Source organism: Neovison vison, chromosome 7 (assembly GCF_020171115.1).
Source record: "Neovison vison isolate M4711 chromosome 7, ASM_NN_V1, whole genome shotgun sequence".
Lineage (NCBI taxonomy): Eukaryota > Metazoa > Chordata > Mammalia > Carnivora > Mustelidae > Neogale > Neogale vison.
The window spans coordinates 131,142,022-131,168,319 of record NC_058097.1 but is presented as its reverse complement, the minus strand read 5'-3'; the positions used below and the strand labels follow the sequence as shown (position 1 = coordinate 131,168,319).

The 26,298-nt window shown below is 50.4% G+C and overlaps 1 protein-coding gene across 2 annotated transcripts in view; it reads left to right on the top strand.

Moving 5' to 3' along the window:
- PANX1 (pannexin 1) overlaps window positions 1-26,298 on the top strand; it is a 43,340-nt gene that overhangs the window by 4,045 nt on the left and 12,997 nt on the right. For both annotated transcript variants that reach the window (XR_006385631.1, XM_044258301.1), the window contains exon 2: window positions 21,071-21,207. Coding sequence is in view for 1 of the 2 variants with exons in the window: in XM_044258301.1 (XP_044114236.1) it covers window positions 21,071-21,207 (137 nt within the window). In the remaining variant the exon portion in view is untranslated. The remainder of the gene's footprint in view (window positions 1-21,070; window positions 21,208-26,298) is intronic.

The window sequence follows — 26,298 nt, the reverse complement described above, 5'->3', positions numbered from 1 at the left end:
CGTTTTCCCACTAGTTCAGCCCACTGGGCTTCTCTCAGGAAAGAGGGACAGACCCTGTCCAGGCCACAGAGACTCACAGGTGGGACAGTGAAGGACTGTTATTTAGGCCCTCCTGGGTGCTGGTATGGAGGGATGGGGGCTGCAGGCAGAGCCCATGCCACAGAGATTTTGCCCCCCCGCCCCTCCCTGCAGCAGCAGATGTGGCCTGGCGTGGTGGGCGCTGGTGTGGGGCTGCCAGCACTCGGGAGGATTGCTGCGGGGGTGGGGAGCAAAAGGGGCTCTGCCTTGCTGTCTGCTGGCAGGTTGTGGGTCATCGTAGAAATGATGGGGTGCAGAAGACCAGAGAGGGTGTGGTGCCCGCAGTCAAGTTCAAAGCAACTCTGATAGCCTTTGCAGCAGCCTGGGGCTGGGACTGCTTGTTGATCCTGACTGCCCTGCGATGGGGAGAATTACAAGCAGAAACATTCTGGAAGGAGTCACTGAGGGGACTTTTCTAAGCCTTGAGTTGTTGCTGGGAGTGTTTGGAAGGCTTTTGGAGCAATAGCTCCTGACCGTTGAAATGATGTAAGAATTAAAATATGGTCTGGTCTGGTGAGGCCTGATACTTCTGCTCAGCTTGCCTCAAACACTCCAGCCCCAGATCCCCAGTGGGCAAGTTGGGTATGGAGAAAAAAACAAGGGAGTTTTAAGTTTTGGTGTCCTCATGACTGGACTGGCAAGACTGGGATGGGAGCCAGAGAAGGGGGAACTGACGCTCTGTTTTACCAGCCCCCCCTTTTGCTCACCCCTCGCCTTGCCTCATGTCTTGTTCACAACAAGTGCTCAATAAAAACATAGCAAAGGAAATGCTGGAGCCCATTAAGGACTCTCTGGAGTCGTCCCCTGGACTGTGGCTGGGCTCAGAGGGAGCAGGGGCGTTGCGGGCAAGGGGAAGCATGGAAGACGGGAAGCCAGGTCTAGATGCTAAGGTTGCCAGGTCCCACCCAGTGCCTGGAATTCACCAGCTAGATGCAGGGGTTCCTGGTATGGAGAGGGACACTTCCCAGTCGCTGGGCTACCCGTGTCATTTAAGAACACAAGTCATGTCCAGTCATGGATTCCTTCCTGCCATCTCCTCCCAATAATAGCATTCTCGAATACCAGTCATCATGGGAGGGAGCCAAGCTGCCCCACGTGACTTACAAGGGCAGGTTATATTCCAAGTACCTCAGATTCCCTTTTGCAGTCTTTGTGATGAGGAGGGAGCTGTGTTTGTAGTGCTGAAGGGCTCTACTATGTAGGGCAGTGACCGTCATTCCCTGTGGCTCGAAGAACACATGTGTGTTGCCAGTGTGGGAGGGGGACAAAGTTCGGTGCCACGGAAGGACCCTCATTTGCATATACCTGCCGCCAGGGAGAGGTGAGGAGATAGGTGGGGGGCAACTCTGTTTAGAAAACAAGCATAAATAGGGGTGCCTGGCTGGCTCAGTCCGTGAAGCTCGGCTCTCCATCTCACGGTTGTGAGTTTGAACCCCGCGTTGGGCTCCACGCTGGGAGTGAAGCCTACTTAAAATACAAACAAACAAAGGAGAATAGCAGCATGGGTAGACTGCATGGCCTTTAAGCTCCAAGACTTTAAGCAGATTTATCCAATATTGAAGAAACAGATGCCCTAAGTGTGCTGCCTTTCAACATGAGTGGGATTCATGTTCTGGGAGTCTTTGGCAGGGTCGGCCGTGCCTTAGCTCAGGACTGTTCAGGTTCTGATGCCGATGGTTTCCTTCTGAGGGACGGCTTTGCTTCTCTGCTGCCCTGACCTGGCATGTCAGGAGGCCCTGGAAGAGGAGAGCCCCTGTCTTCTGCCAGGATGCTTCTTGCCCGGAGCCAGAGTGGCTGGACGGAACGAGCAGTGGCACAGCCGGCAGACCCCTGGGAAAGGGTGTTTTGTCTTGCCCTGGGAGCCTTTGCTCCCTGCAGCCCCCCACCTCCTTGGCAAGCGCCCACAGTTCTTGGCTCCACAGTTAGTTTTACAGGGTAGTGGTTAGCCAGTCTCCCTCTCCCTCCCTCCCACTCCCCCGAAGCCAAAGAACAGGTGACAACTGCAACTGCTTCCGCAGCTGCTTCCAGTTCCTTTGTGTTTCCTGCCCTCGGGAGAGGCTACTGAAGGGTACGGTTTTTCTGGGTTAATTTTTGTGAGTTTTTTTTTTTTTCTTTTTTACCCTGGTATTTTTATTGTGCAGATAGTACCTAAATACGTTCTTGTGATAAATGGTGCCCGAGCCTCCCTCGCCCTGTGCCAGAGGTAACCACTAGGGATGCTTGGTACAGCCTTAGCGTTCCCTTTCGCTTGTTAGTATGCCATGTATACATGTTCTTTTAGAAAACAAACCGAGTCAAACTTAATGGTTTGCTTTTTCCCACTTGGGGTGTTTTGGAGAGCCTTCCATGTTAGGACATGGGCATTACTGGCTGTTTTTCTAACTGAAGTGTGATTAACTTGCAGTGGCGTGTTGTCTCCGGTGAACGCTGTAAGGATTCAGCACTTGCATCCGTTACTCACCCCTTCACCCGTCCCCTCACCCACCCCACCTCTGGCAGCCTCCAGTTTGTCCTCTGTATTTAAGAGTGTCTTTTTTGTTTGTCTCCTTGTGTCTGTGTTTCTTAAACTGCACATATGAATGATCAGATTGTAGGGTATTTGTCCTTCTCTGACTCCATCCGTGTTCTTGAAGAGCGTAGAATGTTCTCGCCATAGTTCCATCGAAGCACTCTCTTAGTGAGGCCCATTTAGGTTCTTTCCAGCTTTCTGCTGTTACACACAAGCCTTGTTTGTACATAAGTCTTTGTAAATACTTCCCTCCTCTCAACATTGAAAGGGAAGAAGAGACCAGTATCAGCTTCCAGGATGAAATAATTTTCCAGGATAGTTTCGGATTCCTGAGTTATTATTGGAAATAAGTACAAAAACAAAACAAAAACACCTTGTATGCCTCCACCACTAACTCCCTCTTGGTGTTACTCTTTCAGAAGATTGGGAGAGGCATTGCAATGTGCTTTCAGTTTTAAGGATGAGCCTCTTCCCAGAAAAAAATTGCAACATTTATTAGATTCAAGTAGTCTCATAACACACTGTAGGGTTCCTTCTAAGCTCTTAACCATAAGTTGCAGTTACTGTCTCCCCACCACACTCTAAGTTCATTGAGGGCAGGAACCATCTGTCCTCTGGCTGGTTGATTGCTCTATCCCTAGTTTCCAACATAAAACTTGATACATAGTAGACATTCAACAATGTGTGGATGAGCGGATGATCAGCCATGTGGTAGGACTGGTCCTGAGTGTCAATTATTATATCGTCTGCAAGATGGAATTTTATGGATCTTCAAAGAGTTAGTCTTTTAAAAATTGTCAAAAATTGGGGGCACCTGGGTGGCTCAGTGGGTTAAAGCCTCTGCTTTCGGCTCAGGTCATGATCCCAGGGTCCTGGGATCGGGCCCTGCGTTGGGCTCTCTGCTCAGTGGGGAGCCTGCTTCCTCCTCTCTCTCTCTCTCTCTGCCTGCCTTTCTGCCTACTTGTGATCTCTCTCTCCATGTCAAATAAATAAATAAAATCTTAAAAAAAATTGTCAAAAATATTTGGAAACCCTCTATAGTGTCATCGGAACTGATTAGAATAACAATAATAGCGCAAGGAATATGAATTGAGAGAAGATACGCAAACATTTAGTAATGAGGAGACCAGTTTTGTAAAAATAACTAGAACTTGGGGCTCTGGGTGTCTCAGTGGGTTAAGTGTCTGCCTTCGCCTCAGGTCATGATCCAAGGGTCCTAGGATCGAGCGCCACATGGGGCTCTCTGTCCAGCAGGGAGCCTGCTTCTCCCTCCCTTCTCCCTCTGCCTGCTGTTCCCCTTGCTTGTGCACATGCTCTCTTTCTCTCTGTCAAATAAATAAATAAAATCTTTAAAAAGATAAAATAAAGAAAATAAAGTAACTAGAACTTATCCAAGCAGCATTTGGTCTTTTTCTTTTTCTTTTTTTTTTTTAATTTTTTTTTATTTGAGTAGAGTTGACATACAGTGTTATGTTAGTTTCAGGTGTACAACATAGTGATTTGCAATTACAGTAACATTGACTGTATTCCCTGTGTTGTACCTTCTCTTCCCGTGACTTATTCATTCCATAACTGGAACCCTGTCTCCCATTCCCCTTCACCCATTTTGCCACTCCCCCCAACCCCCTTCTCTCTGACAACAGTTTGTTTTCTGTATTTATAGGTGTGTTCTGCTTTTTATTTGTTTATTCCTTTGTTTTTTAGATTTCACATCTGAGTGAAGTCATAGGACATTTCTCTTTCTTGGTCCGATTTATTTCACTTAGCATAATACCCGCCAGGTCCATCCATGTTGTCATAAGGGGTAAGAGCTCTTCCTTTCTTATGGCTACGTAATATTCCTGTGTGTGTGTGTGTTGGTGAACACGTGGGTTGCTTCCATAACTTAACTATTATAAATGATGCTGCAGTAAACATAGGGGTACGTATATCTTTTCAAATTAGTGTTTTTGTTTTCTTTGGGCAGATATCCAATATTGGAATTATTGGATCATATGACACTTTTATTTTTAGTTTTTGGAGGACCCTCCATACTGTTTCCCATAGTGACTGTGTCAGTTTTACAATGGGGAAAAGACAAGGTCTTCAGTAAATGGTGCTGGGAAAACTGGACAGCTATGAGCAAAAGAGTGAAACTGAGCCAATTTCTAACACCATCCACAAAAATAAGCTCAAAATGGATTAAAGACCTAAATGGGAGACCTGAAATAATAAAATCCTTGAACAGAACATAGGCAGTGATTTCTTTGACATCAGCCATAGCAACATTTTTCTAGGTATGTCTCCTAAGGCAAGGGAAATAAAAGCAAGAATCAACTATTGGGATTACATCAAAATAAGAAGCTTTTGCTCAGACAAGGAAACCATCAACAAAACAAAAAGACAACGTGCGAATGGGAGAAGATATTTGCAAATGATCTATCTGTTAAGAGGTTAATATCCAAAATACATGAAGAATTTATACAACTCAACACCCCTCAAAAAGAACAGTCTGATTAAAAATGGGCAGAAGACATGAACCGACATTTCTTCAAAGAAGACATCCATGTGGCCAACAGACACATGAAAACATGCTCAGCATCACTCAGCATTGGGGAAGGGCAAATAAAAACCACGATGAGGCATTACCTTGTACCTGCCACAATGGCTAAAATCAGAGAAACAAAAAAATAACAAGTTGGCGAGGAGGTGGATAAAAAGGAACCCCCGTGTCTTTCTTTGGTTTCAGCGTCCCCTGTCCCCTGACTTGAAGAGACCTAGTAAATAGAAGAGTCCTGTTTGATGATTACCCCCTTTCCTGTGTCTCCCCACCCATGCCCCAAGAAAAAAAGAAGAAAGGAAAATGAAACTGGGAGAAAGTCTGTTCTTTCCTAATAGATGGAATTTCCACCACTAGCAAAAAATGAAAGTACATCTTGGAACGTTTGCAGATTCCAAGTTTGGATTAGCAATATCCTTTAAAAAAAAATCACATAAGCCCCTCTTCTTCCGCCAGTTGCTTCCTTGGATTGCTTTTTGCTCAAACGCTTAACTCAGGCAGTGAGTTGGTCCACAGTGGAAAAGGGGAGGCAGTTTGGGAGTGTCACGCCCAGTGCGCCCTGGCAGAGCAAGGCAGGCAGTGTGGGGATGGAGATGGCATGGCAGTGTGGGGGTTTGGGGGGAGGGACCTAGACCGAGCCTGCAGAGTACTGAGGCCAGCCTGGTTCTCCACGGGGTACAGGTGTATGTTGGGGAAAGGGGTTTTCATTCTCATGTATTTATTCATCTTCTCTAAAGCTTGTGCTCCTTTTTCTCTGAATTTGTGTGTTTTTTTAATCTGATGATAAAGACAGAGCTTAGTGTCAAAAACATGGAAGATACAGAAGAGAGAAGGGCAGTAATCTCACCACTAGAGATAGCCACTGTTACAGTTTGGTGTATTTACCCCCGAGGCTTTTTATGTATAGACAGCTGACAGCTTCTACTTCTTACAAAAATCAAACACTAAATCAGAGCCATCTTACCATATTCTTTTTTTTTTTTAAGATTTTATTTATTTTTATTAGAGATAGTGAGAGAGAGCACAAGCAGGTTGGAGAAGGAGAGCAGCCTCCCTGTAGGCAGGGAGCCTGATGTGGTGCTTGATCCCAGGACCCTGGGATCATGAATGAGCCGAAGGCAGATGCCCAACAGACTGAGCCACCCAGGCATCCCCGCCCCCAACCTTACCATTTTCTTAAGCTTGCTTTTTGTTGTCTACAAAATTGAACATTGAATCGGAGTATCAAAGTTTAGCCCTTTCACAATGTTTTCGCTGATATAAATAGCACTGTGGGGAATACACCTGAACAGAACCCTCTTCCCTATGAAGATTTCAGTATTTCAGCAAATCGTGTATGTAATTATGAGGCCGATGTGCACATTTTCAGGACTCCGGTGTGGCAGGCCACCCTCCAGAAGGATCGTCCCCACCACTTCCACCAGCAGGAAGAGAGCCCATCTCCCTTCTGTCCACGGCAGGTGGTGACTGTCCTTGACAGTTTAGTAGATGGATAAAGGTCCGCCATCATTTCAGGTCACATTTATTCGGTTACGGCATTGAACGTTTTTCCATATGTACTTTTACCATTTGCATCATTCTCTGAATTGTTCATGTCTTTTGCTTGTCTTTCAAAGGGGTTGTTGGTTTCTCAGTGTATTTTATTAACTAAGAGCTAACATAGTTTCACATACTTGGGGACTGTCCTTTACGGCAGATACCTTCCTTTCCAGTTGTCAGTTATCTTTAAATTGTGGCTGTGGCTGGTTTTGATGAGCAGGTATTATTTTAACTTGTCAAAACGGTCCCATCTTTTCATTTTTTTATTTCTTCAATTTCGTTTTCATTAGACCAGTGTAGCTCCTCCTTAGGACAGTTAAACATCCATTTAGTTTTCTTCTAATTACCTTTGATGATTTTAACATGTACCTCTTTCGTCTGCTTGGGTCTTCTGATGGTGTAAGTCAAGGCTTTAGCTGATAATGTCTCTATTGTTCTTTGCTGAGGTATCTGTTACTTACCCATGGGTCTACGGTGGTTTTTTTATTATGAACTCTTATGTGACTTAGCCTGTTTTAGAGCTGTTTGTATTGTTCCAGTGGTCTATGAATTCTCATAAAATAGCACACCATCCTGTTACTGCTTTCATCCTGGCTTGTTTCTAGATATAAGGAGATACCTGGGTAAATTAAATAAATAAAATCAGGGAATACTGGAACCATGAGCAAGGAGTCCAAGGCATAGCTCGTAGTTGAAGTATCCCACTTGCCTAGCTCAGATTGTTGCAGATAAATTCCTTACGATACAGTGAATATTTAGAATGCTACTGAATTATAGGAAGATGATCATTACCAACAGGTCCCTTACTGGGATCCTATTGGGAACTTGTCAGGTCCAATCCCTGGACACATTTCTTTTTGCTAGTTATAAGAACCCGTACATTGCTACATTTCGGGGTGTTATTAAAAGCTACTTAACCTTCTGTATTTTGATCACTGCTATGACTACTGTCTTTGTGATTACAGGAAGTTGTAATTGATTATGAATGGGTTCTGAAAAGAATTACAACTTCGAAATTGGTTTGGAAAGCGGTGAATATTCCAGGAGGAAGGATGAATAGGCTGTCTGTTGCCTCAGTGCCTCCACGGATGGGACAGGTTATGGCCGGTGAGACAGGCTGTGGCCTGCTCCAACCAGCCCAAGTCTCCCACCACCTGCCGCTGGTATGATAGTGGAGGCAGCTTCCTCCATACAAAATTTTAATTTGCCACATGTCTGTAAGTCTCTGTGTGTGTGTGTCTGTGTTCAAGTTCAGGCAGTAAGAAAATTAAAGCCCTGCCCTTTTTTGGTCACACCTACCCTTGGTCTCTTTCTCAGAGGTAACTACCTTTACTGTTTGTTAGTGTTTTAGGCCGCTCTGGGTTCCTGTGGAAAAACGGGATTTTACTTGTATTTTATTATTATTAAATTTTTAACAAAATATTATGCCGTGTATTATTAGCTTGCAATTTGTGCATTTATCTGCAGTGTGTCCTAGAGATCTTTTCATGTTGGTGCATGTAGATCTGCCTCATTCTTTTTAGGTGTGGAGTAATTTTCCACAGTGTGACTACGCCCCAGTTCAATTAACCATTCTGTTAGGGGTCAGGTACGTTCATTCTGCATTTTCCTACTGTACGCAGTGGTTCAGGAGTGTCCTTGGACGTGCTTCCTCATGTAAAATGTGTTTCTCTAGATCAGTGGCTCTCGGACTTTTTGGTCTCGCGACCCCTTTACATTTCACACTCGTAAATTCTCTTAAAGATTCCAAAGAACTTTTCTTTGTGGATTGTATCTGTCGGTATTTTTCATGTTGAAAATTAAAACTGGGGAAATTAAAAAACAATTTAAGGTAAGTCAACATACATATTTTTAAAAACAACTTCAAAGACAAGAACTTTGTAAGAGTGGCGTTGTTTTTCATTTGTACCAAATCTTCTTACTGTCTGACTTAATAGACCACTGACTCTCACATCTGCTTTTTATTCATGTGGTAATATCCCATGTGAGTAGCCTCTAGAAACTCCACTGTATAAGCTCATAAGAGAATGAGACTAAGAAGACAAATAAAACCTAGTGTTATTGTGAAAATAGGCTTACCATCACAACCTTCCTGGGAGAGTCTCAGGTTCCAGACCGCACTTGGAGACCCGTTGCTCCAGGGTCAAACGGGAGGGTGGAATTGGCAGTCAGAGGAGCACAGAGTGGGCACATTCCAAACGTAAAATGTACTTGCAGGCGCTCCCGGAATATCACCTGCCGCTCCTACCAGCAATGGAGGGGAGCTGGCCTTCCCCACTGCTTTACTCACGCTTGATGTTTTCAGAGTTTTCTCTTCGCTGTTCTCATTAAAACAGCATCTCACTGTTTTGGTTTGTAGTTCCCTATTTGCACCGAGATTTCACAAGATGTGGTTCTGGGCTCTGGCTGTAACCCTTCGTAGTGTTCTAGGGGCTGCGCATTCTTTCCAGCCTACCTACTCATGCTTTTGTGTGTATCTGATCTTAGAGAGCCCAGGACGTCTCAGCTGGTTATCATTGCCTTATGAAATCTCCCCAGGCTATCTTAACTATTTCTTTGTATGTGTTTTAAGCTGAAATTAAAAAAAAAACAAAAAAAAAAAAACAAAATAGCAACATTTTCCTCTCAAGTTTGCTTAAGTTTGGTTAACGAGCAAAACTAGCAAATATCTATTGGGAACTGTAAAGATGTTTTTTCGAAAGCCTTTCTTTTAAATGTTAACATGTGCTGCGCATTCGATGATCACGTGTAAAGTTCTTAGGGTTTCAGAAAGCAGAGAAGTTCTGTTCCCTCATTCGGGGAGGCTCACCGCTCCTTTGACCAGGTTTTCTTTGCAAAACAAAATGATGCCTGTCGAGTGAGAGAGTATGTGGAAGGAGGCCAGCTTCCAGTTTCGTATGTGCTGGTTGGCACCGCAGGTGGGGTACATTAGGCTTCTGCAGTCTGGAAGTGTTTTGCAATGTCATGTTGAGCCATCAACCAGCACAGCTGAGATGAGAGGCCTCGAGCTTCTCCCCAGCTCGCCCTCCTGCTTAGGTGCTCCTGAGACGGGCCTGGGAGGCTCAGACCCAGGAGTGGCTCAGAAGGCTCCTGTCCCTCCCTCCGCGTCCCTTCGAGGAAGGAGAGTCTGATGATGTTGAAATCCTTCTTCACAGCAAGGCATCAGTCTCCCTAAGCCTTTATGCTTCCGGTTTCCTTTGTCGCACACAGCGAATTCCCGAGCGGAAAGCTGGTGCCGTGTGAAGAAGGGAAGGAACGCCGTTACTGCTTCCTAGTGAGGAGCCCCTGTGCGGAGCACGTGTGCCCTGGAGGGCATCTGGCTGAGACCCACTGTCAGCCTTGCAACAGGAGGACAGTGGACTAAAATTAGTTACCAGATGCCCTCCAGGCCCCTCCTGACTTGGGCGCTGTGGGTCATGCCTCTTCTTAAGGTCGGGACTCTTTCGCACCTCTCGACCCCAAGGAAGTCGCGTTCTCATCCTTCTGGTGCTCTGTCGGGCCAGTCCAGGGCACCAGGAGCTCTGGCTGAAGAAGGCGGGCAGCTTGCGGCCCGGCCTGGGGGTAGGGGGATGGCTTCCCAGGCACTGCCACCTGCTCCTGGCTGTGGGAAGTGTTCTGGAACCGGTGCCCTGGGATTGGGGGGAGCCTCAGCCCGTGGGGCCCATTGGGGATGGCTTTAGGCCTGTGTGAAGCCTCTTGGGGAAAAGCGGATGTGGTTTCTCGGGGGAAGAGGACAGGGTCCGGGTTCCTGGGGCTTGTGGATGGAGGGGGAAGAGTGAGGGTGCCCATGTGAGAGGTGGGCAGCGGCCCGGTCGGGGCGTGCCCGCGGCGTTTGGATGGTCAGGTTCTTCCAGAACATTCTTAGCGGTCAGAGGGCTTTTAGGTCTACGTGATGTAATCTGGGAGGCATTTTAAAACCTCACCCCAGGGGCGCCTGGGTGGCTCAGTGGGTTAAAGCTTCTGCCTTTGGCTCAGGTCATGATCCCAGGGTCCTGGGATTGAGCCCTGCATCGGGCTCTCTACTCAGTGGGGAGCCTGCTTCCCCCTCTCTCTCTGTCTGCCTCTCTGCCTACTTGTGATCTCTCTCTGTGTCAAATAAATAAATAAAAATCTTAAAAAAAAAAAAAAAAAAGAAATCTCTATGTTAAAACCTCACCCCAGGTGCACCGTGAGAATGGCCTGGCCTTGCGGAGACGCTAGTCAGGGGCAACTGCAGGGAACTTGGGGGACCGATGGTCTCTGTGGCCCTGGAAGGACGGGGACGGTTATAGGGCTCCTGGATTCTGTTGTGGTACTTTGGGTAGATGGCTTATTAGAGTTAACTGGGGGCCACTGCCAGGTGCTCTATGAGCATGTGGGGGCTCGCTTGCCTCTCCTGGGATGCGGGAGCCCATCTGGGAAGGACCCAAGCTGGTCCCCGGCAGCGGCTCTGTTGGGGGTGGGGGGCAGTGGCTTTGTGGGCACTTTGGAAGCCTGGCCTAGCCTGGGGTGGAGAGGAAGGGGTGGGTGCAAACAGCCGTGGAAGCCTGGTCCTGGGGGGAGGGTGGCCAGCAGTTGGCACTCATCACCCACCAGCAGGAAGCCCCTTCTGCGGTGGATGTGCCTGTGAAAGCTGCAGTTCTGGGCAGGCCTGGCCTGGGCCCCAGAGGGGGGCCCACAGAAGGAAATGCCACCTGCCCCTGCGCTGAAAGCCTGCCTTCCCCTGCTGTCGTTCAGACCAGGGTTAACAGCTCCTGGGTGTGCACAGATATGCACACATGCTTGCATTTTGTAACGAAGGCTTTACTTTTTTAGAGCGTTTTTTTGTTCAAAGCGAAACTGACAGGAGGTCGGGAGATCTGCTAGATAGCCCCTGCCCCCCCATGCCTGGCCCTCCTCCTCATCAGCATCGTCCCCCACAAGAGGTGTATTCCGTGAGCTTGGAAGAACCATGAGTGACATGTGTCCATCATTATGGTGTCATGCAGAGTGTTTTTGCTACCCAGAAAGTCCTCTGTGCTGTGCTTATTCGAGCCCTACCCCCAAAGCCCTGGCAACCACTGCTGGTTTTCCTGTGTCTGTACTTGGGCCTTTTCCACAGTCTCATGGAGTTGGAGCCGTACAGCCTGTTCCCATTGGCTTCTTTCACTTGGTCATATACATTGGGGATTCTTGCATGCCTTTTTGTAGCTGGATGGCTCATTTCGTTTTAGTGCTATCCTGCTGTCTCGCTGTACCACAGCTTCTCCGTTTCCCTGCTGAAGAACTTCTTGGTTGCCTCCGAGTTTTGGCGATTGTAAGCAAAGCTGCTGTAAATAGCAACGTGCAGTTTGTGCGTCAACATGAGTTTTCAAGTCCTTTGGGGAAATACGAAGGAGCACCATTGCCGGATGGTGTGGAAATAGTATGTTTAGTTTGGTAAGAGACTGCGCTCCCAGGACCCTCAGGACCCCTGTGTGTTTGCATTCCTGGTCGCAGTGAATGAGCATTCCTCTTGCTCCGTGTTCCTGCCAGCATTTGGGATTGTCAGTGTTCCAGATTTTCGCCATCATAATAGGCGGGCACCAGTACCCTGTTTTGATTTGCACGTCTCCGGTGACATGTGGAGACCCTTTCCATGCACTTATTTTCCATCTGCATATGCTCTTTGGTGCGGTGCCTGTTAAGGTCTTGGGCCCATTGTTAATTGAGTTGTTTTCTTACTGTTGGGTTTGAAGCGTTCCTGGCGGACTTTGTTTGAGTCATACTCCTTTACCCTGTGAAGCCACCACAGACCCGCGCCGCCTGTGTGCTAGTCCTCCGAGCACAGTGCTTGCCGGGCCTCAGTCCTGCCAGACAGTTATGTGTTGTTCACTTTCGAGAGACTGTGGGATAGCATTTAAGATGTGAGTTTTGGGGGCACTTGGGTGGCTGTCAGTTAAGCATCTGCCTTCGGCTCAGATCGTGATTCCAGGGTCCTGAGATCTAGTCCCGCATCAGGCTCCCTGCTCAGTGGGCAGCCTGCTTCTCCTTCCCACCCTGCCCCTCCTCCCACTCGACCTTTTGCTATCACTTTCTCTCTCAAATAGTTGAATGAAATCTTTAAAAAAAAAAAAAAAAAGGATGTGAGTTTTGGAGGCAGACCGCCTGGGCTTGTCCTTGCGGGTGACACATGCACCGCGGACGAGTTGCATAACTTCTCTGTCGCACGGTTTCCTCCTCAGTGACACGGGGCGTCATGGAGCCCATCTCACAGGGCTGTGAGGATGAGGTTGCTCAGCCCAGTGAGCACCGGACTCCCATCTGGGGCTGGGCAGGCGTTTGGGGAGATTGGCGGCTAACCATACCCTGGCACAGGTGTCCCCGGCGGATGAGGAGCTAAGGGCCACGGAGGTCGGATAACCGGCCAGGGGCCCGCGGAGCCTGGTGGGAGAGCAGCTCTGATCCCAGAGTGAGGAGTAGCGGAGGGAGAGTGGGGCAAGCTCGTACCCAGCACCAAAGCTGCTCGCTTGTGCCAGGGCGTGGGCCCCGCTGCTCTGGGGCTTCCTCCCCACCGCTTGCATTCCTGCTGGGGTCGGCGGCGGGGGCGGTCTGCTCTGCTAAGGTCATGGCTAGCCCTTCTCAGCCCAGCACTTGGGGTTTTGCGGGTCATCAGGACCACTCTGTGCAGAGGACAGCCCCAAGGACATTAAAACACAGCTTCCTCCCCTACCCCCACCCCCCACCCAACCCTCCCTGCCAGCACCACAGAAACAAGTCTGCAAGGACGTCCTTTCCCTGATGCCGGCTGGGCTCTGTGTTCCAGGCACAGTGGTCTGCTCCCCTTCATAATGAGCTGGGAACTCGAAAGACTCCAGTATCTGCTTGTGCTGGTTCCCCAGCCTGGGTTGTCCTCCCTTCAAATGGGAACAACTGCCATGGCCTAGCCATTGCCTATATGCAGTTTGCTCTGTCTCTGAGTCATTAGTGTCATTGTCTTGGCCTCCTCCACTGGGCTGTAAGCGCTTTGAGGACAGGGACCTTGTCTTCTTTACCTTAGAATCCCCCATGTCCCGCATAGCACCATGGACATAGTCATGCCCAGTGAGTCCTTGCTCACCGACGAGTTCTGAGTACCTTAGGTAGAACATCTGTGCTGTTGCCCTGGAACAGATGCAGGAAGCACAGAGCACTTGGGGAGGGGGGGTCCATGGCTCTCTCTGCTGTGGTGCTCGCACAAAGGCCCTGTGCCATTAAATACCCAGCTCGGAGGAACTTGAATGTCTCTTCTTTTCTAAGGTTTCCTGAGAAAAGAGCATTCGCCCTGAAACCCGGGTTGGTCTACTTAGAATGTCTTTGTATTTGCAAAGAAGTCTCATGACCAGTTATCTCAAGAATAGTAACAGTCGTTCCAAGCTCTTTTCATTTTATTGGAGTCACCAATCTCGGATATATTCCCCGAGTGAGACACCGAAGGCCTTCTCACAGTAGGTTCCTTTGTTGCCAGAACCCCAAAAGCTAGCTTTTCAAAGCCATCACCGAGGGTGAGGAGGTGGCAGAGGGACTTAACATTGGGTCGAGTCTCAGGCTGTGGCCCCGTCAAATCTAAGATCTCAGTCATCCACGGTGGGATTTGGGGGCAAAGGTGTTCTAGGGCTGGAGAAGAAAGACCGAGAAGTAAACCAGCCAGTACAGGTGACATTCAGATCTTTCCAGGCACACTGAAGAAAGTAACACAGGATGTGACAAAGGCACACATGTCTCTGTATCTTTTGGCATTTTTCTTAAGCTGACCTCAGACCCCCGGCCTCCTTTTTGGGGCAGCATCCATTTCTCGTGGTCATTTTGAAAGGACGTCTCATTTCCGCGCTGCGCCCTCTAACAGTGCATAAATCAAGACCGCATTTCCTCAGGCAGAGGTGTGGCACGTCTGGCGTGGCCACCAGAACGTAATCCCGGCTCTCACATGTCCGGTTGCCGCTGTGGCCCTTGTGGTGGTACAGTCTCTGCGCTGGCCCTTCCCCTGCATGCCTCCAGCCGCCGCTTCTGCTGAGCCAAGTCTGTGCCCGTGGTCTCCTCATCTGCCCCTCTCCAGCCATCTTCCTACTCCGCACAAAACAGCATTAGGTGCTTGGGGTAGGTCTTCACTCACCAGCCGTTGGCCACCTGGGGCTGTATGTTGGCCCTGTGGTTTTTGGTGACGCTTTCTCATGAACTTGGAGCTCAGGCCCAGGCTGCTGGGGACACGGAGCCTGGCCCTTCCCTGCTGCTTCTTGTGTCTTTGGCTGGCCTGGCATTGCGCACCTGTCCTTCTCCCCTGCTTCCCTGCCCTGCCTCCACCCTCTCTCCCCACTGCTCCCTCATTCCCAGGCTGCCGTCATGCCCAGAAAAGAGTGGGGCCCTCACACTTGGGATTGTGTCGCACCTGTACCGAGTACCCGCTGTCTGACTTTGGAAGTTACTCGGAGCCTCATTTCTGCCTCAGACGAATGGAACCAAATGATAACTTGGTTAAAGAGTCTGTAGGCTCTTTTTATGGGATTAAACGAGAGCTTCTAATTCCTACTTAATCGTAGTGTTTAATAAATGACTCCTGCCCTCCTCTTGCAGGCGATTCTGTGATGGGAAGTAGCTTGCATGTGCTCAGCATCCAGGGGAATGCCAGCGGAATGGGGGGGTCACCTCTGTTCTTCCATCTCGGCGTGTCCGTGGTGCCCACTCGGCCCAGGCTCTTCCTCTGGGCTCCCCGGCCACGCGCCGTGTTTTAGAAGTGCCGTCACGCGGTTCCCTCTAGCTTTCGTGCGTTTTGCTTTTCAGTCTTGTTGCGCCAACTCCGCAGCCTTCCTTACGGCCCCCGCCATCATGCTCGTGTTTTTATCGGCATCGTTGCTGTTTGGTTCCTGCTCTAGGAACAGATGTGTGAGTTTCCTGTTCTTTTTAACACAGCAGTGGCAAGATAGCAGAGATGTTCGTGTTTGTTTCTTTCTCTGCCTTCCATCTGGCCTTTTGCATTTCTCTGCCTTTCGCACACCCTGTGCCTTTGGGCTCACGCCGTGCCGAGAGGCAATAGTAGAAGAGGCTGGAGGCCGCTGTGCGCTGGGTCTGCTTTTGCAGACCGTGTCTCCGCTGTGCTGTTGTGCTAGACTCCTGACCGGTGTCTGCTTCTGTTCTTGACCCTGGATGGGCAGTTATTGACACAGCATCCGGAGGAAGCCTTTTAAAATGAACATCAGAAGATGCATTGGCTTTAAAAATTCTGAAATTGTTTGTGTGCATTTTCACATTGAGAAAATGGGTAACTCTGTTGGTCTATTTGGAATCTAGGAGTCTCACTGTAAAAGACAGAAGATGCAAATACGGACTGGGGGAGGCCAGGGGTGTATACTGGAATTAGAATAAACACACACACACACACACTCTCTCTCTCACACACACACACACACACTCTCTCTCTCTCTCTCTCTCTCTCATTCTTTCTCTTTCTCTCTCACACACACACACTCTCTCTCTCACTCTTTCTCTCTCACTCTCTCTCTCTCTCTCACACACACACTCTCTTTCTCTCACTCTTTCTCTCACTCTCTCACTCTTTCTCTCTCTCTCTCTCTCTCTCTCACACACACACACACACACACACTGGTTTCCTCGCTGCATCTGTTGCAGGCAGCAAGGAGCAGTGACACCCCAGTAGCAGTGACCACATCTTGTATCCATATCCTGGTTAGGAATTGTTTTACCTACTAAGAGGAACCAAGGGCTCCCTGAAGACAGGACCAGTGGCAGGGCTGGGGCAGGGAAAGTACAAGAAGAACCCAGAAATCTGTGCCACAGGTGCAGGGTGCCCAGGAACCACGGGGCACATGTTAAAGGGCACAGAGCTGGTTAGAAACGGGGGAAGGGGAAATTCCTCTCTCCAGTACAATGCTGACCAACACACAGAGGGAAGGATGAAGTTGGAAAACCTTCACTGTGCAACCCCTGTGGAAGTGCCTGACTCACCACCGGGTGCAAGCCTGCTGGGCAACCAAAGACTTGCATAGTCCGGGATCTCCACATAGACAATGTCTGTCTCAGGGACAAAGAGCCCTGACATTAGCTTGAGCATGTAGCCGTCCTATGTGACATCACTGGCCCTGGAGGAGACCGATGCCAGGTGCCTCCTAGGGAGTCCTGCCAAGGACCCGCACCCTCCTGGGGGCATCCTGCCTATAATGCAGACATTGGTCAGAGCATGGACAGATGATCAGATGGACAGAAATGGGGGAGCCTCCCACAGAGCAGAGGGTCTGTGCCTTCACCCCTATTAGGGCTGCATATGACAGAGAAAGGCTATGGAACCCTTCCAGGAGAAGGTGATAAGGTGGCTGAAGACACGTGGCATCTGGTGCAGGACTGGGGCCCAATTGGAGGGGAGAGGATTGCTCTAAAGGGGACTTGGGAAGATCCGAATACTGTTAGCGGTATTGCATCTTTAAAGGTTTTGCTTATTTTTTTGACAGAGAAAGAGTGAGCACCCAAGCAGGAGGAGTGGCAGGCAGAGGGAGAGGGAGAAGCAGGCTCCCTGCTGAGCGGGGAGCCCAACCTGTGGCTCCATTCCAGGACCCTGGGATCATGACCTGAGCCGAAGGCAAACGCTTAACCGACTGAGCCACTGGGTGCCCCGGTACTGCATCTTTAAAAAAAACATCAATAATTGGGCTGGTCATAAAGGAAGGTTTTGTTCTTAGAACATACACATTTCTGAGAAAAAGGGTCATAACTGTTGCAACTTACTTTCAGGTGGTTTAGGAAAAAAAAGATATGTATGTATTAAGTACACAGTCGTCAGGTTTTACACCAGCTTTATACAAGCCCTTCATTCCTGTGGTGTAGACTTTCTGGGTTCTCCCCCACAGAAGAGGAACCACTCAGCCTGCTGCTTAGTTCTCCAGTCTTTTCTTCTGGGTATAATCTGGCTCCATGGTTCTATGGGGCCAGGGTCTGCATCCAACTTCCTTTTCTCCTTCTGCTTCTGCACTTAGCAACCCATTTTCTGTTCTGTTCTTTACGCCATCAGCACTTGAATGAATGAAAGCAGCCACGTAGGTTCCGTCTGAGGCTTGCCAGCTTGGTTGTGGGTTCCCTTTGACTGTGCCGTGTTGTGATCACCCGTCCTGGACCAGAGGTTGCTAGGTACGAGCTAGTCTCCCTATCCATTTAGGGAGGGTGTTGTGCACTGATGGGGCCTCTGTCTAATTTGTTGGGCCCCGAAGGGGAAAACCATTCATTCTGCTCTTTCTAGCAGGGATGGGTAGTACTTTGGGGCTCAGAACTCATTGACGAGATAACACTTGATTATGCCCGTCTTGGCTAATTATTGCCTTGGTGGGTTCTTTTTAAAAAGCTGGGTTTGGGGGGCGCCTGGGTGGCTCAGTTGGTTAAGCATCCGACTCTGGATTTTGGCTCCGGTCATGGTCTCAGGGTCATGAGCTCCAGCCCCACGTCAGGCTCTTCACCAGGCATGGGGCCTGCTTGGGTGCTCTCTCTCCCTCTCCCTCTGCTCCTCCCACCCCACCTCCCTCTCTTAAAAAAATAAAGAAAGAAACAGTCTTGGGTGTGGAAAACAGAGACCTGGGTGAATTAATTTGGTTCAGTGCCCTTTTTAAGTTTTTCTTTTGGACCCAGAAGCTTTCTGTACTAGACACAGTAGGAAAATATACAAAGCACCATACTTAGGTGCCTGTGTATGATTTTGAAGACTCAGTGAGATGAAGGTGGTGGAAGTACATCTGGAGAGATGAGTCAGGACGTTCCAGGTCCCCAGCGTCCTAGGCTCCGGCGGCTGCTGAGCACTTGGCAGGTGTGTGCCCAGAAGTCAGGCTGTCTGCTGCCCGAGACCAGGCAGAGGTACAGGGCCTGCACAGCCCAGGCCCTCCTGCTCTGCCTTTCCAGTTACTCCCATCAGTTTGGCTCCAGCTGCTGCCTGGCTCTGGGCTTCCTTTGTTTCTGACAGCTGGCCCAGAAATACCCTCAGGGCTTGATCTGTTTCCTTTCCTGCATTTGTCCTTGAGTCTTCCCAGAAAGTTCTGCCCCTCCTGCTCCCTTGGAGGGACCCCTTTCCCAAACCACCTCCTTTCCTGCAGATGCTGGGTCCGGGACCTCTCCAGCGTGCCCTCGCTGGAGCAACTGGCCCAGAGGGGAGGGCTTAAGGGACTGAGGGATTAAAATTCTGCCATCACCAGTCACTAGCTCCGGTAGGGGTGACTTTGAGCTTCCGTTTCATTGAGGGTGAAAGGAAGAGAAGGCATCGTGTTCTCCCTCCCTCTCTGATTCAGTGTGAGGCAGTGAGTTAAGGGCTGCTTAGTGTCCCGTGAATATTGGCTGTCTGTCATCTTTTCTTCTGACCTTCCGTTGCAGACGAAGAGCGTTTACTTTTGAGCTCAGCGCCGCCATAATTTCTGTCTCTCTAGACTCAGTTATGTTTTCTTTTTTCCTCTTTTGCAAAAGCTTTGGTATAAACAGTTGTTATTTATGCTTTGCCGTTTTCTGCCAGCACATAGGGGTAGGTTTGGGAAGTCTCAAGACAGGACTTGCTGCACACTCTCCTGTAGAAAGAATGTTACGACGTGTTGGCTATGCGCACGGCGAGGACTACCTCATGGACAGATCTTCCTGAACTCCTGCTAGCATGGCCCATTTTCATGAGCAAGCATTTGGACACTCTTCTCTGGGCCAGGTGCCCATCCATTTATAACCCCGGGGCTGCCTCCCGTGTGTCTGCCACTGGGCTCAGTCAGCCTTGGTGGGTGGGACTGTGTGGGCAGCATTTAGCAAAGTCATGCTAACACAAGAGCTTTGTGAAGTCAGCCCCATGGCTCTGCGCTGTTCCGGCTAGTCTATTTTTATAGAATGCAAGAACTCAAGTTCAATGGGATATGAGAATTGAAAGGTCCTGGAAATCCAGGACCTACCCCCAACTCATGTCTAAGCCATTCCCAGCTGGCAAGAACGTACCTGATTGTCAGACACTTTCAAATAGTGTGTGAGTTTTCACAGCCATCTCCCCTAAGGCCTCTTGCTGAGAAGTCCTTTCTTTTCTAAAGATTTTATTTATTTATTTGACAGAGAGAGACAGTAAAACAAGCAGGGGGAGTGGGAGAGGAGAAAGCAGGCTTCCCACAGAGCAGGGAGCCAGCCGGATGTGGGGCTCGATCCCAGGACCAGGATCATGACCTGAGCTGAAAGCAGACACTGAACAACTGAGCCACCCAAGCGCCCCCTAAGAAGTCCTTTCTTAATGTCTCCGGGCACAGAAGTCCCCGATGAACGGGGACTGCTCTGGGTCCATTGTACCTCCTCCACCATCAGACTCTGGTCCCTGGACAACAGCCCCCCACCCCCTTACTGCCCTCTCCTGCCACAAGTATAAAGCCCTCCCCCTCCGCAGAGGGAGGTGACTCTTTGGGTCTTTTTCTGTTCCAGAGACAAGGGAAGTCCACCCAGGTGCCTTCCTACCGTCCCTTTCCCCTCTGTCTCGGGCAGGCGGCTCCCCAGTTTTCAAGCAGTAACAGCACTTGCTAGTTACTTCGTACAGAAGAACTAATGCTTACTGAGCAACTCCTGGGAACCAGGCTGCCTACCGAGAACGCAGGCATCGAGGCCAGTGTCCGTTTGGAGAGCCTTGGCTTGGGAAGGTGAAGTGACCCGAGGCCACCCAGCTGTGATTGGCAGGGCTGGGTTTGAATAGAACCAGCAGCAGAGCCCAAGCACGTGGCATCTCTGTGGCCACGCGGGGAGAGGGAGATGGCGCAGCTGCTCTGGGCCTGAGTCGCGGGTCCCCGCACCTGCCGTGCGCACCTGCTCCGCCACGTCTCCCTCCGCCCACCCCGCACCCGTCCCCCTGTCTGCGGGGCTGCGCACTCCCACTCGGGCTGTGCTTTCGCCTGTGCCGCCGTTTTCCTTGGAGGAGACAGAAAACTGCTGATTTGCCCTCCAGTGGCCCATCACCAGACTTTCCTTTGGCCTTCCCTTCGTCAGGCTCGAAGCTCTCTGACTTCTGTGTTCTGAAGGACTCCTCCGCTAGTCCCATTTTCTGACCGATCCTCCTCCTCCTCCTCCCGCTCCCCCTGCCCCGTCACCCCTCTCTTCTCTCAGTCCTCACCTGCATTCAAGCAGTCCTGTACATGTCTCCCTGCAACGCTTTGGGCCCTGGTTCTTTTCCTGGCCATTTTTTCTCTTTTATATAGTGGTTTCACTTCTTTCCAGAGCCTTCCCCAGCAGAGCCCAAGCTGCCCTCACCACCTGTGTTGGCCGAAAATCTCTCAGATACTCAGCCCAAGTGCGAACCTTGGTGCTGGGTTTTCATGGTGACCTTTGCCTGGCATGGCGCTGGGTGACTCTGCTAACAGGGGAGGGAGGCCTGGGGGTGGAGGGGTGGGTCCAGATCCTGCACTCACGTTTATTTGGCACCATCTGTTTTTGCTTCTCAGGTACCCAGATAAGCTGTTTCTCCCCAAGCTCCTTCTCGTGGCGGCAGGCTGCCTTTGTGGATTCCTACTGCTGGGCTGCTGTTCAGCAGGGCTCCCTGCAAGGTGATTCCGGACGCCTTCCGCTGTGGCTGCATAAGGTAACTGCGGATACGTGGGAGTCTCACCTGTTTGCTCTGTCGATGTGGGAACGGGGCCCCGAGAGGCCACGCTTGTCCACAGCCACACACAGACTGGGGCCAGCCTAGCTCCATCCCACGGATCAGACAGCTAGAGTGCTTTCAAGTCAAGAGAGACCTCGGAGATGACCTGGTCCAGCACCCTCGCTAGCAGCTGAGGACATAGGGGCACTCTTTGGATTTTAGCTCTGTCCCAGGGGACACCTTTTATGTCTTAGTCCCCTTTCTACCCTTACTGCCCAGTGGTGTCTGATGCAGAGTAGGCTCCCAGTGGAGCCTGGGTGGGCAGTGTTAGACGGGGCAGAGCTAGCACTCGCACCTGTTTGGGTGCCTTTCACTGCTAACAGGGTCTCCTGGCAAAAGTAAGGGCTGATGTACAGCCAGTATGTTCTGCTGGAACGTCGGGAAGCCTGGTGAGGACTCCCTCCGGAGGTGTTGGATGCAACACAGCCTTCGGGATGGATTGCTCTGCTCTCTGATGGGTCCAGATACTGCAAGGACGGGGAGGCACACTACATGGGAGACACCAGCATCCTGCAGAGAAGAGGTACAGACAGTTAGGAGCTCCGTGTTGGGGGAGTGGTGGAGATGGGGGAGACGGGTGCATAGAGGATGGGCCATGAGGAACTTGAGCCAGAGTCTGTGGGTTTGTGCAGGAGAACATTCTCTGTGTAAGGGAGTGGCTGCATTAGGTCTTCTCTGTGCATACAGAAGTAGGATCATGCGTCTGCCTGTCATTATTTTCAATCGTTGGTCTTTTGTCCATTGTGAAAACAAATAGAAGATGTGTGTTTTTTCTGCCTTTCTCCTCCATTGAGGAAAGCATGCTGTTTTACTTTCTGAAAAGCCAAAGGCTGATGTTTGACTCTCTGCAGCCTTGACCTATTGTTGAACACACAGCATCCTTCTTTCTAAAAATGAGCAGTTTAAGTCTTTTACTATGACTCAGGCCTCTTCCCCTGTTTATTTCATGCATTCTCTCAGGCACAGTGATGCCCTACAATGACTCCTTTCTTCTCTGGGGTTGGACTTTTCTCCTTGACTTTTAGCCTTGGCATCCATTGGGTCCCCGTCAACTTTGCATGTGTAGTAGCCAGGCCAACCAATAACGACATGAATGGGCATAGTTCTAGAAGCTGAACACCCTTGTTTGCAAGTCGAAATCCATGCAGTTATGGCTTAGGTCCCTTTGTTGTGATGCTCTTGGGAGAAGGGAGGTTGTAATTTGTCACTGGGCTGGGCATTAATGGAGCCACAGAAGAATGTATAATCTGGCTTGTCTGATGTAAGTGCTGGCAGGGGAGGTAGAGACTGAAACTTTTAGAGCAGGAAGAAACTCAAGGATTTTGCTGCAGTGTAAGGTGAAGGGCACCTGGAGAGAGCAAGCCGGGGACTCAGGACTAGTTGCCAGCTGTAAGACTAGAGTCGGGTCCCCGGCTGTCCCCTGCCCCTGCAGTAGAGAGGCAGAAACCATGTATAGCAGTGAGGGCAGCCAAGCCTTCTGTCTCCAGTGCCAGTGAGAGGCTGAGCAGCTCTGATTCTGGTGATGATAATCCAGCTTAATTTGGATGGAAGTTTGGCAGAGAGATCTTTCCAGATTCTCAGGGCTGGGGGCAGAAATTAAAGGTAGGACCAGCCACGTTGGAAGGACCCTGGACAACACCTCAGGCTCCAAAGTCCGTACCTGGGGAGTAATGGATGATCTTGAATTAGAGCAGCCCTCATGGGGACTAGAGTCCTGATTTGAACCATTTCAGTACTGATGGAATGAGGAGCTAGGGGGATCATCAGTGCCTGTAGTCTGCCCACCAGCCAGCAGCAGAAATAAGTCTTCTCCAGAGGCAGCTAACTTCATCCGGAGCCACAAATCCTTGTCTAGGTTTTCACGTGTAATTTCAGGAGTCGATAAAAAAATAGCCAATGTCCGAGAATTCCACATCTTCATTTGTGTGGTGTTGCGTGTTTAATTATATCCCTTAAAAGATGTATTGATGTCCTAACACCTGTACCCCTCAATTGGGACCTTTTGTGGGAACAGGATTCTTGCAAGTGGAATTAGTTAAGGTAAGGTCCTCCCAGAGTTGTCCTCTGTGACTGGTGCCGTCATATAGAGGGAAATCTGTTTGCAGACACAGAGGGAGGAGATCTGAGATGCTGGGGACAAGACGGCATGTGACACAGAGGATCAAGCAAAACAGCTGGGCCACACCGTGCACGAGGCCGAAAGGGTCCTCTGCTCGCGGCACTGGCGGGATCCCGGACCTGCCCACATCTTGGTTTTAGACATGCAGCCACCCGAACTCAGAGGGAAAGCATTGTTCAAACTGCCTGGAGTGTGGGCCCTGGTCAGAGCAGCCCTGGGGACTGATGCAGGTTGTCGCAGAAGCTAGGGCTGCAGCCAGGCCAGAGGAGAGCCGAAACCGAGGGCAGATGTGCACATCCACGTGGTGGTATTGGCTGGTCCAGACTGCGCGATTCTAGCTGCTTTGTTTCCACACTGATTTTCTCTTATGGTGTTTTTGTTTAGTGGTGACAAAGTACACACTGCGTGAAATTTACCTTCCTAGCCATTTTCAGGTGTGCAGCTGTGTGGTGTGAAGTACGCTCATTGCCAAGATCTGTCTGACTCCTCTTGCCTTCCCAAACTGAAACTCCCAGCCCCCACCGTCCTGCTGTCTGCTGTCGGCTCTTCCAGGCCCCTCCTGTAGCTGCAGTCGTAGGAGATGTGTCCTTTGACGTCTGGCTTATCTCACTCTGCATAACATTTCACGACCCTTCTCACGTCGCATCACCAGAACTCCCTCCCTTTCTAAGGCTGAGTCAGACTCCATCACGGGTGTCGACCACGTCTTGTGTGTCCCCGCCTCCCCGCCCCCCCAGGGGCCCCTGGGCAGCTTCTGCCTCCCAGCTCTTGCCGGGAATACTGCACAGACATGAGTGGATGGGCATCTGCGCAAGCCCCTGCCCACCAGTCTTGCAAGCATACACCCGGACGCAGGGCTGTTGGATTCCACCCCAAGTTTCCAGAGTTCTTCCCGGTGGTTTTCTTTCGGCCTCTCTGCATTCGGTGGACTCTTGATTGCCGACTGTGGCTTCGGAAGTTTGCACGCTGCCCCCAGGCTCACCTGGTGAGCCTCAGCTCCACACAGAAAGGATTTTCTGGCAGCAGAGTGGTGCAGAGGGGGGCCCCTTGATTTGGGACAGGCACGAAGGTGTGTGTCTTCTCTGCACGGCTTCACTCCTTACCCTAGCTGGGCTTCCTTTACGCAGAAGCCCGCCTCCCAGCTGTTCTGGGAATCTGGCTGTGTCATCCCCACCTCCCTCAATGTCATGTGCCCAGTCAGTTCTGTCGTTCACAGCTCCGGAGGTGGCCCACAGACCTTTCCATCCCACAGGAGCTCTGTCCTCTCAGGTGATGGCTGTGACGCACCACCCTCTGTCTGCTCCCCAAGGGCTTACCCCCCTTTCCTTGTGTCCTCCACTCCCATGGCCGCTGCACTCCGAGTTCCTTTTGGCACATCTGTCATCTAGAGCACTCTCCCCACGTCCCCAGCAGTCCTGTGATGCCACGTAAATGCCTGCCTCCTGGGGCTTATCTCCCCTGACTGCTCTCAGCAAACCATGCCCTCATTCTGCAGAAATGCTCCGGACTCTTGGGGCAGGGTCTCCTTGGCAGACTGCTTCTCCTTTGCCCATCACTGAGAAGTTGGGGCTCCTCCGGGCCTCTGTCCTAGGCCCCTTCCATTGTCATGCTGCCCCCTTCCCTGGATCATCTCACCTGACATCTGTCTCGGCTTCCTCTCCTCTGCCATCAGCACCCGGGTCTTCATTAGCAACCCCCGCCCCTCTGGAGCTCCAGATCCGACTCCCAGAAGCCCCCCCCCCCCCCCCGCCAATCCATCCACCTCCTAATGTGTTACTCTGTCTGCCTGGAAGCTTCCTCTAAACCTCCAGACTGAGAGTTGTTCCCAAGTCCAGTCACTTCCAGGGCCTGGTGGGGTCAACACGAAGCCTCCAGGACTAAGGCCCTGAGGCCACTGCATGGACAGCAGACTGCATTACTTGCCTCCAGGTGGGCAGATCCCGAAAACGGGGCGCTGGCTGAGCAGAACATGAGCTGCCCCACACTCTGGTCTCTGCTGTGCGTTTCCAGAGCAGCCTGTGCTGTTCCCGGAACAACCGTGGGAGGTAGCACATACTTGCCCAAATTCTACTGAAGGGATATTTTGCTAACACAGGTTCCCAAGTCTCATGCGGCAGCAGGCGCCTGGGACAGGGCACCGCCTGTGGCAGGGGCTCAGTACACGTCTGTTGCGGGGGGGAGGGTGGGGAAATGAAGCAGCTCCTAGGGCCTGCTTAGGCTTCATTCTCTGGGAGCCTCCCAAGGCCAGGGGGAGAGTGCTGGAGGCCCAGGGTTTATGGGAACACTCCTCAAGTCAGGACAGACACAAGACCTACCCCCAGTGAGCCCAAACTCCCCCCAAAGAAATTACCCACTGAAATATTTAAGTGTACATCCATGTGGAGTTTGTGGTCTCAGTATAAGGAATGCCGTGATTCCCCCCAAGCTGCTACTTCACACTTCCCTTCCTCTTCCTCCTCCACTCACTCCGGCTTCCAGTAGCTCCAAGGACCGGCTTTTGTAGAAATGTGTGTGCAGTCAGGGGGACCGGCAGGTGGTGCTCAAGGACTCTTTGATAATGGGCCCTTTTTTTTTTTTTTTTTCTTTTAGCATTCTGTTTTTTGTTCAAGAGCTTAATGTAGGCAGCAGCTAGGCAAGCTTTTTCTTTTCTGAAACAGGAAATCAAGGTTTTGACTGAAACAAAAAAGCTGCAGAATAAGAAAATAAAATTAATAGAACGGACAAATCTTTATTTAAGTGGATTTAGTGAAACTTAGTTTGGAGGGATCCACGGAGACTCCCAGACCATAGGTTTCCGTACCTTAGCATTATTCCCGAGGGGCAGGGGTGTGTGAAAATCCCGGATCCGGAGGGCCAGGAATCTGGTTTTCTTAAGTCTCGCAGAAGGTGCTGATGCTGCTGGTCGCCTT